This window comes from Sinocyclocheilus anshuiensis, unplaced genomic scaffold, assembly GCF_001515605.1.
Source record: "Sinocyclocheilus anshuiensis isolate Anshui unplaced genomic scaffold, SAMN03320099.WGS_v1.1 scaffold893, whole genome shotgun sequence".
NCBI lineage: Eukaryota > Metazoa > Chordata > Actinopteri > Cypriniformes > Cyprinidae > Sinocyclocheilus > Sinocyclocheilus anshuiensis.
In genome coordinates this window covers 850,809-859,655 of record NW_015555766.1, presented here as the reverse complement: position 1 = coordinate 859,655, position 8,847 = coordinate 850,809, and the positions used below count along the sequence as shown (strand labels likewise).

The 8,847-nt window shown below is 36.2% G+C and overlaps 1 protein-coding gene across 1 annotated transcript in view; it reads left to right on the top strand.

The window, feature by feature from the left end:
* The window catches only part of LOC107674169 (mitogen-activated protein kinase kinase kinase 3-like), a 23,731-nt gene that overhangs the window by 11,721 nt on the left and 3,163 nt on the right, over nt 1-8,847 (top strand). Inside the window, exons 6-15 of the mRNA XM_016468069.1 lie at nt 643-742; nt 2,742-2,855; nt 3,131-3,251; nt 4,695-4,828; nt 6,403-6,476; nt 6,579-6,646; nt 6,750-6,845; nt 6,934-7,095; nt 7,260-7,408; nt 8,076-8,207. Coding sequence (XP_016323555.1) covers nt 643-742; nt 2,742-2,855; nt 3,131-3,251; nt 4,695-4,828; nt 6,403-6,476; nt 6,579-6,646; nt 6,750-6,845; nt 6,934-7,095; nt 7,260-7,408; nt 8,076-8,207 — 1,150 coding nt within the window. The remainder of the gene's footprint in view (nt 1-642; nt 743-2,741; nt 2,856-3,130; nt 3,252-4,694; nt 4,829-6,402; nt 6,477-6,578; nt 6,647-6,749; nt 6,846-6,933; nt 7,096-7,259; nt 7,409-8,075; nt 8,208-8,847) is intronic.

The following is an 8,847-nucleotide window of genomic DNA, read 5'->3' as shown; positions in this document are numbered from 1 at the left end:
GTCTCCCTGACATGGCTGCTTCAACACTAACTGCGGTTACTGAAACCACGCCTTCTTTCTTTGAGTGCACATTTGGGCAGCATTATGCAAATATTCCAACATAGTGACCTAGATATGTGGGGGCGTGTTAGAACGAGCCGTTTTAGGGGGGCGTGGCAGAGTCTTAACTTTGATAAAGAATATCCCTTTGGTTTTGAGACTTTAGTCTTTGCAACTTCAGGGATCTTATCTATTCACGAACAGCTTGTAACACTCCAAAGAGAAAGGAAAACTTGAAATCGCATCATATGACCCCTTTAAAGTAATGTTCAAATAGTAATGCAAACACACATACAACAACATGTACACCAGACATTTTGAGTTTGTAGCATTTACACACAGATACACAGGCGTCCAGTCTCTCAGCTCTCAGACTGGTATCACAGTGAAAAGGGAAAGGACTGTGGTTAGTCTGTGGATGCCAGGACAGACCACAGCTATGCTAGGTGTGCTTGCAGGAATGTGTGCACTCTGCAGATCCGACTGTGTGTTTGACTTGACTTACTGGCTCAGATTACACATCTAAAGAAATCTCAGCTTCCTGTTTAATGTCCCCCCCTCTGTGTGCGTGGCGTGTGTGTATGTTTATATATGTTTGTGTAGGATTCTGATGTTTGGGCGGCCTGTGCAGTTTGAGGAAGTCCAGCAGAAAGTCAAAACATTCTTCGGTCAGCAGTTAGACCTGCATTATATGAATAATGAGGTATTGATTCACATTCAAATGCACTCACTGACACTCACTTATGTCTGATCGCTGCAGTCTTACCAGAAATACTCAAGACTTTAATATCCACTATTTTAGTACTATTTGTGACCCTGGACCACAAAACCAGTCTTAAGTCGCTGGGGTATATTGTAGCAATAGCCAAAAATACATTGTTTGGGTCAAAATTATCGATTTTTCTTTTATGCCAAAAATCATTAGGATATGAAGTAAATATCATGTTCCATGAAGATATTTTGTAAATTTCCTACTGTAAATATATGAAAACTTAATTTTTGATTAGTAATATGCATTGCTAAGAACTTAATTTGGACAACTTTAAAGGCGATTTTCTCAATATTTAGATTTTTTTTGCACCCTCAGATTCCAGATTTTCAAATAGTTGTATCTCGGCCAAATATTGTCCTATCCTAACAAACAATACATCGATGGAAAGCTTATTTATTCAGCTTTCAGATGATGTATAATAAATTGACCCTTATGACTGGTTTTGTAGTCAAGGGTCACATTTTGCTGAACTCCTCACTTTATAAACTTCAAAGTGCACTCAAAGGTTAACAATGATGCATAAATTATAAGCTTAATTTAAAAATTTTTGGTAGCATTTTATTTTAGAGTCCTGTTCCACATATACATACAATGTACTTGTTATAGTATTTACAATAACTGTGTAATAACTAGGTACTAACCCTGAACCTACCCCTAAACCTAACCGTAACCTATGTAGTTGCCTTATATTGCCCATGACTTTCTTAGGTAAGTACAGTGTAAGTACAGGTAAGTGCACATACTGTAAAATAAAGTGCAACCCATTTTTAAATAGTAAAATATGTAATAATTACAAAAAATAAATTAGCAACCTTTAAGTAATAATACTGATGTAAGGTTCACAAACTTTAAGTACACGAAACTTACTTCACTTTAAGATGGAAAATAATAAGCTGTATTTATCTTTTAATTTTGCATAATTTTTGTAATAAATTATATTTTAGTAAATAAAATAAAATTTGCAAATAATTATAACAATATAAATTAGCAATCATTTAGTAATAATACTGATGTACACAAAACTTACTTCACTTTAAGATGGACATCACTGAATGCAGTTCAGTAAGGGGCCGTTCACACAGAATCTGTCTTTGCGTCTAAAAACGTGAGAGACGCAGCGCTCAGGAATGGTTTTTAAAAAAACAGTGCAAAACGCATCGGTCTTGAGACTTGATATCACCATATATATTCAGTGACAGAGACATTTCTCTCTAGGCTCTTTTTTAAGAAACAGTTTGTGTTAATCACTTGAAAAAATATTATATAATTCAGGGTATCCGGACACAGCAACTATGAGTGCCTCCTCCGCCATGTTGCCGTCAAATAAAACAGTTGCCATGTCAACTTGCTACTGTAAACAAAAGCTGGCAACGCTTGCCCCGCCTCTGCTGTCTTCTGATTGGTTCACTGTTTTGGAACTGACACACAAGATGTGAGCGCAACGGTCATGCATGTCCGTCTAGTGCTTTTACACAGAAAAACAGTGGAAAAGATAAACGTGTTTTGTGTGATCAGCCCCTAAGTGCGTCAGTTGTTGATTCAGTAACTCATTTAGTGTTATTCATTGAAGGATTCATCAGACTCATTCAAACCAGTAACTCCTGAGTTTATAAGCCTTGAATGATTCATTAAAAGAACCTGCATATACAAGTCTGTTGGTGTGAATCAGACTACACTGCAATGGTTGAGCAATAAACACAGATGATAACACAGATCACTTGTTGTATTCCTCATTTGTAAGTTGCTTTGGATAAAAGGATCTACTAATTTAATAAATGTGAATGTATAACAAGTTAATACGATTTTTTACAAAGTGCCAGAAGACCGATTTATTTCTTTGTGTAATTAAGGGATAAAAATACTGAGTGACAGCTCTACTTAATGTGTTTGTTAAGTGTGTTTGTGTTTGTGTTTGTGTTTGTGCACACAGCTGTCCATCCCCCTGCGCAATCAGGACGACTTGGATAAAGCCATTGATCTGTTGGACCGCAGCTCAAACATGAAGAGCATCAAGATCATGCTGCTGACACAGGAACAAAGCAATGTGAGACTTACAAATTAATATTTTATGTCAACGCGAACCAGTTAAATTTGGAAAGTAGACTAAGAATCTCTTTTTTTAATATGGAGTGCAAATTCTAATAACTCTGCTCACTAGAATCAGGTTTAAATGCTAACACTGTTGTGTGTCAGTTAGTACACTGGAGCAGAGATGTATTGAGTCATTATAATGTGATGTTTCTACACATAAAATGATTTCTAGATGCTTATGTGTGTATGTGTGTGTGTGTGTGTGTGTGTATGTGTTTGTGTATGCAGGCCTCTTCTCCATCTCATCACACAATGTGTAAGCAGGTCCGCGTCAAAACCTCTCAGTCCACCGGTGATGTCAGTACTGCCTACCAATCCTCTGAATCAAGAGGACGCCACCACTCCACCAGTGAGTTCACACACACACACACACTCACAAACACACACACACGCACACGCATGCACATGCACACACTGCTGCGCTTAATCAAAAACCCCTCTGCATTTCTTATCAATCTTCTTGTCCTGGTCTTTTTCTCTCTCATACTCTTTCATTTTCTCTCTCTCCCTCTGTTGTTTCTCTGACTTCCTCTGTGAGCAGTGGGTCCTCTTCCTTTTCCTGTCCACCATCACTGGCTGCTCTACAATGGCTTGCTGGCTCCCAGCCAATCAGATTGCGAGACACTATTAGCATGGTGGGCCAATAGCCTGTTGTAGAGATAGTGTGTATATTAGGGGGGAGGGGAGGTCGCTACAGCTTGAAAGGGCATCTGGAGAAAAGCGTGAGCTCTTTGAGCTCTGTGACTGGAGGAAAAAGATGTTATATTTATGTTATTACGTTATATATATGTTTATATTTTGCTTCAGTCTCATGATTCAGCTGTTCTGCTTTTAGATTATGCTCTTGTCACAGTGTAACACACTGCATGGGACTCTTTATTAATTTGTATTGCGAATGCAGTGTTTTTCTTTGAGCTCAACATAATCTATATAAATGCAGATGGAATCGGGAAATCCAGTCATAAAAATGTGTATTAAAAAAATCATAAATCCAGAAACCCTATTATTGTAAAAATTTTAATAAATTATTAAATTGTTAAAGTGCTTTTAATTAAATTGATTAGGCATGCTTTTTGATTATTAAATTTAAATTAAATATAAAAAAAAAAATATATATATATATATATATATATATGGAATTTAGGGACAAAATAAAACAGATTTCATTGGGCCATAAAAATGTAAATTGTGTGTAACTTTTAATAAATTATTATATTGTAAGTTATTTCATTATTTTAATTAATTAGTTTTTTGATTAGTAATTTTAATCATTAAAATGTAATCCAGAAAAATTAAAATGGAATAAACATAAGGTGGGAAAAGATGAAAGAATTTGGGAAAAAATATGATGTAAATCGTACAGAAAGGCCATACCTGAAATAGTTATTCAGATGCTTTATTTGACAGCAGCATTATTAATGACTATTAGCAGTGTAATTGATTAAATATGTACAAATTTGTACCTGTACTGGTTTGTAGAGTCCTGATTTGTACTGGTTTATTGCACACTAACACTGCTTTTGAAAACATAGATATTATTGTATATAAATTGTAAGGTGTCCATTTTACTGTACTGACTGAAATACAAATGGACAAAATGGTGAAGTAAACATGATGTGAATACAAATTTTTGCATGCGTACACTCTCAATCTCACACCAAAGTGATGTAAATAACAGTCTGACAGAGATACATGTTTGCCACCATAACAGTATTACCAGACAAAAATATCTTCTTGCAAATGTCAGATTATTAGTTGAAACATTTATGTCTATTGTCTTGTCCTTCCATAGGCTCTCAGAACACTGGGCGAAGTTCTCCACCCCCCGGTTACGTTCCTGAGCGCCAACAGCGAATTGCACGTCAGGGATCGTACACCAGCATCAATAGCGAGGGGGAGTTCATACCTGAAACCAACGACCAGTGTGTGAGTTTAGTCACGTGCTTAAATATGTCAGTGGGTGCTCTAAAACTATTACAGATTTTTTGATGTATTCATTGTGTTGTAAATCAGAATTATTTTGATATATCAGTTTATATTTATATACAATACCGTTCAAATGTTTGGAGTCTGAGATTTTTTTGTTTTTTAAAAAGAGAAGCCTGAAAGGCTGAATTTATTTGATCAAAAATTAGGGCTGCACAATTAATCGAATGCGATTGTCATGCGTATCTTGTCAGTAAAGCCGGTTCTGTGATTAGTGCAGTCGAGTGTTTGAAATAAATCCTTCTGTGAGATGATGTGGCTTCTTAGACAGAATAAGGCACGTAAACATATTTCATAGTATTCTAAGCATCGATAAAGGCTATGTCGATTAGCATTGCATTATTATATACTTTATTATAATATAAATTATAATAAGATGAACTCAGATAAACCATATATTGTCGTAGTCGTGTGTTTATTAGTCAAATTGAATTAATGAAAGCCGTTAAATCTTCTTGTTTATTCAGCAACCTCTATAGGGATTTCCTGGGTTTCTTCTGCAGGATGTATTTGGAGTTTCCGCGTGAGAGCGCCCTCTGGTCTTCAGATGGAGATTTACAACAGATCACAGAACCGTGCTTTACTGACCAGATGCGCATGACAATCGCAGCTTTTGCCTAATCGCGATTGCGATTTAATTTCGATTAATCGTGCAGCCTATCAAAAATACAATAAAACAGTAATATTTTGAAATATTATAATAATTGAAAATAACTGTTTTATTTTTCATTCAATATATTTGTAAATGTAATTTATTCCTGTGCTGGCAATACTGAATTTTCTGCATCCATTACTCCAGTCATTAATGTCACATGATCCTTCAAAAATCATTCTAATATTAATGTTGAAAACCGTTGTGCTGCGCAACATTTTTTTGTGGAAACAGACATTTTTTTCTGCATTCTTTGAATGAATATAAAGTTCAAAATAACAGCATTTGTTTGATATATAACTTTTCTGGGTAACATTATAAATGTCTTTACTGTCACTTTTGTTCAATTTAATGCATCCATGCTGAATAAAAGTATTAATTTCTTTAAAAATATCTTTCTGACCCCAAACTTTTGAACAGTAGTGTACTTATATTTGAAAATATCTATTCTATTCTAATTCTATGCATTATACATGTGAAATGCTGTGTCAGCGCTTATAAGTGCTAGATATTACGCTCCAAAGCAGAAATTAATTATCAAAATAATGGCAATTTGTAATTTGGCAACATGCTAACTTTTGCAGTTACTGTATTTCCTTCAATTCATATATACATTGCTAACTTGCATATTCTTGCAGCCAGCGTGGAAAAAGAGCCACATGTGCAGCATAGACTTCAAGTACAGAATAGGTGTCAGGGGTATCTCAGAACTGTGAGATGTTCCCATAGAAACGCCATATGATCAATGAGAGAATTCAAGTATATGCCACATTATATACCACTGTTAAAATGAAATACAGTCACCTAATCACCTGCTGTGCCAACTGAGTCCATTTAACTTATAATTCACCTGTATTTAAAGGTGCTGGATCCTTGGAGCAGTGCAGAAAACTCTGTGTCCGGCAGCTGTCAGTCACTTGACATCAACTCTGACAGGTGAGGAGACAAATGTAATATGAAATGTATTTGAATGATACTGTAATTGTAAGCACCTGTCACTGTGTTATTTTGCGTTTATTGGTGTCTCTTGTTTCATAGTCCCTCGCTCAGGAAACCTCGTACACACAGGGTTAAGAGTTACCCTGACAACCGACAGGACTGTGCAGGTGCACCTCAATAAAGATACTTCTGCAAACATTGATAAAGTTTTAAAATCTGCTTTTCCATTGACCCGAATATCCATCCCCTCTCTGCGTTCTCCTCTTTTAGACCGGGAAAACCATATATATGATAAGATTGTAGGGAAGGGAGGGACATACCCTCGCAGGTATCATGTGTCGCTGCATCATAAAGACCACAGTGAAGGTACGAAACACTCAAACTTAGTATACTCACACATACACACTCCAGTTCGTCCCGTGTCAGAATTTATAGAAATAATGCTGCTCCTCAGGTCGACGGACATTTCCACGGATCCGTCGTCCCCAGGGAAACTTGTTCACGTTGGTGCCCTCACGGCGTTCACTGAACGGCAGTGAGGAGAGTTTGGGGAGCTGGCAGCTGGTTGATACTCAAGCCAGACTCCGCCCACAGGACCGCCCAGTCCCACATAAGTGTGAGTGTGATATTGATCATGATGTTGTAGATTATGGTTGTGTTTATAAAAATTTTTGCTTTGATGTATTTAAAATGTTTGTATTTGTGTGAAATTGTCAAGCCATTTGTTTCATTCAGCCAATCATTGCAGTATCTTGATGTATGATATGTTCATGTATGTAGCCCCTACAGCTCCAGTGACGTGGCGAAGGGGGAAGTTGCTAGGCCAGGGTGCGTTTGGAAGCGTTTATTTGTGCTATGATGTGGACACAGGCAGGGAACTTGCAGCAAAACAGGTTCATTTTGACCCTTCCAGTCCAGAGACCAGCAAGGTACTACACTTTTTTTTTTTTTTTTTTTTCTATTTTTTGTATTGCATTTTTTTTTTATTCTTTCTATTATAAATGATATTGTTTGCAGTCTTACATTTGCATGGTTTGGTTTGGCTTTCATGCATTCAAATGCTGCTTGAGTGAAAATATCCCTTTCCTTTCCTTTAAAGTCTGCATGCAATTAAACTTTAACCTATTTTCTAAATGCATGTTATAGATCTTATTGTGAATGATTCAGCCATGTATTTTCTTTTTTTTTTTTTTTTTTATGTTTCACATTTTTTCTTGCAATTCTTTCTTCCATCTGAAAGTTTTCCCCCCACTCTTTAAATCCTTTCCTGTCTGCCATTGCAAAAATATGCACTGTCACTTCCTGTATCTGTGTGTGATTGTGTGGGTCGGCCAGAGGGGGGTTTTGAGGCGAGGGGAAGTGGGGTAGTCTAACAACGCATTTCTCATTGATCATGCCCTCACTTGACACGAACACACACGTATGCTTACACACTCAAAAGCAAAAGGCCTCTTAACCACACAGAGGATTGTTTGGCATTAGTGTGTTGTGGTTTTATGTTTTCAGTTGATGAGTCTTCTCACTCATACCCCCCTCTGGTCACAGCCAGCTGGCTCAGCTGTGGTCGTGTCATGACTCTTGCCCCCCTTTCTGCAGGAGGTGAGTGCTTTAGAGTGTGAGATACAGCTGTTGAAGAACCTGCATCATGAACGAATCGTTCAGTACTACGGTTGCCTTAGAGACCATAATGAGAAGACCCTCACCATTTTCATGGAGTATATGCCCGGAGTGAGTTTGGCACAGCACTGGCTCATCAAGTGTTGGGAAAGCAACAAGTCTTGTTAAAGGACTAGTTCACCAAAAAATTTTATTCTGTCAAGACTGAATAATCCTCATGTTGTTTCAAACCTGTATACTGTTAATTTTTCTAAGAAATGCACAAAAAGAAACTCACAATGAATTTTTTTTTTTCATAACATTTTTTTCATAGTGACCACTGGCTATCAAGACTTTTTTGTCAAATAGAACAAAAGCCAACCATAACATACAAAAGTTGTCCACGTGACTTGTACACTATATTTTGAATATATACACTACTGTTCAATAGTTTGAGGTCTGTAAGTTTTTTTTTTTTTCATGTTTTTGAAAAAAGTCTCGAATGCTTACCCAGGCTGCATTTATTTAATTTATTTTAAAGTATTTTAAATTTGAATTTATTCCTACTTACTTTTTTTTTGTGGAAACTGTGGAATACATTATTTCTTTGATGAATAATAAAAATATTTTGTAACATTATAAACAACTTTACTGTTACTTTTGATCAATTTGCTGCATTCATGCTGAATAAAAGCTTTAATTTCTTGATTACAATCTTACCAATCCCAAACTTAAATGGTAGTGTATATTTGTATATATATATATATATATA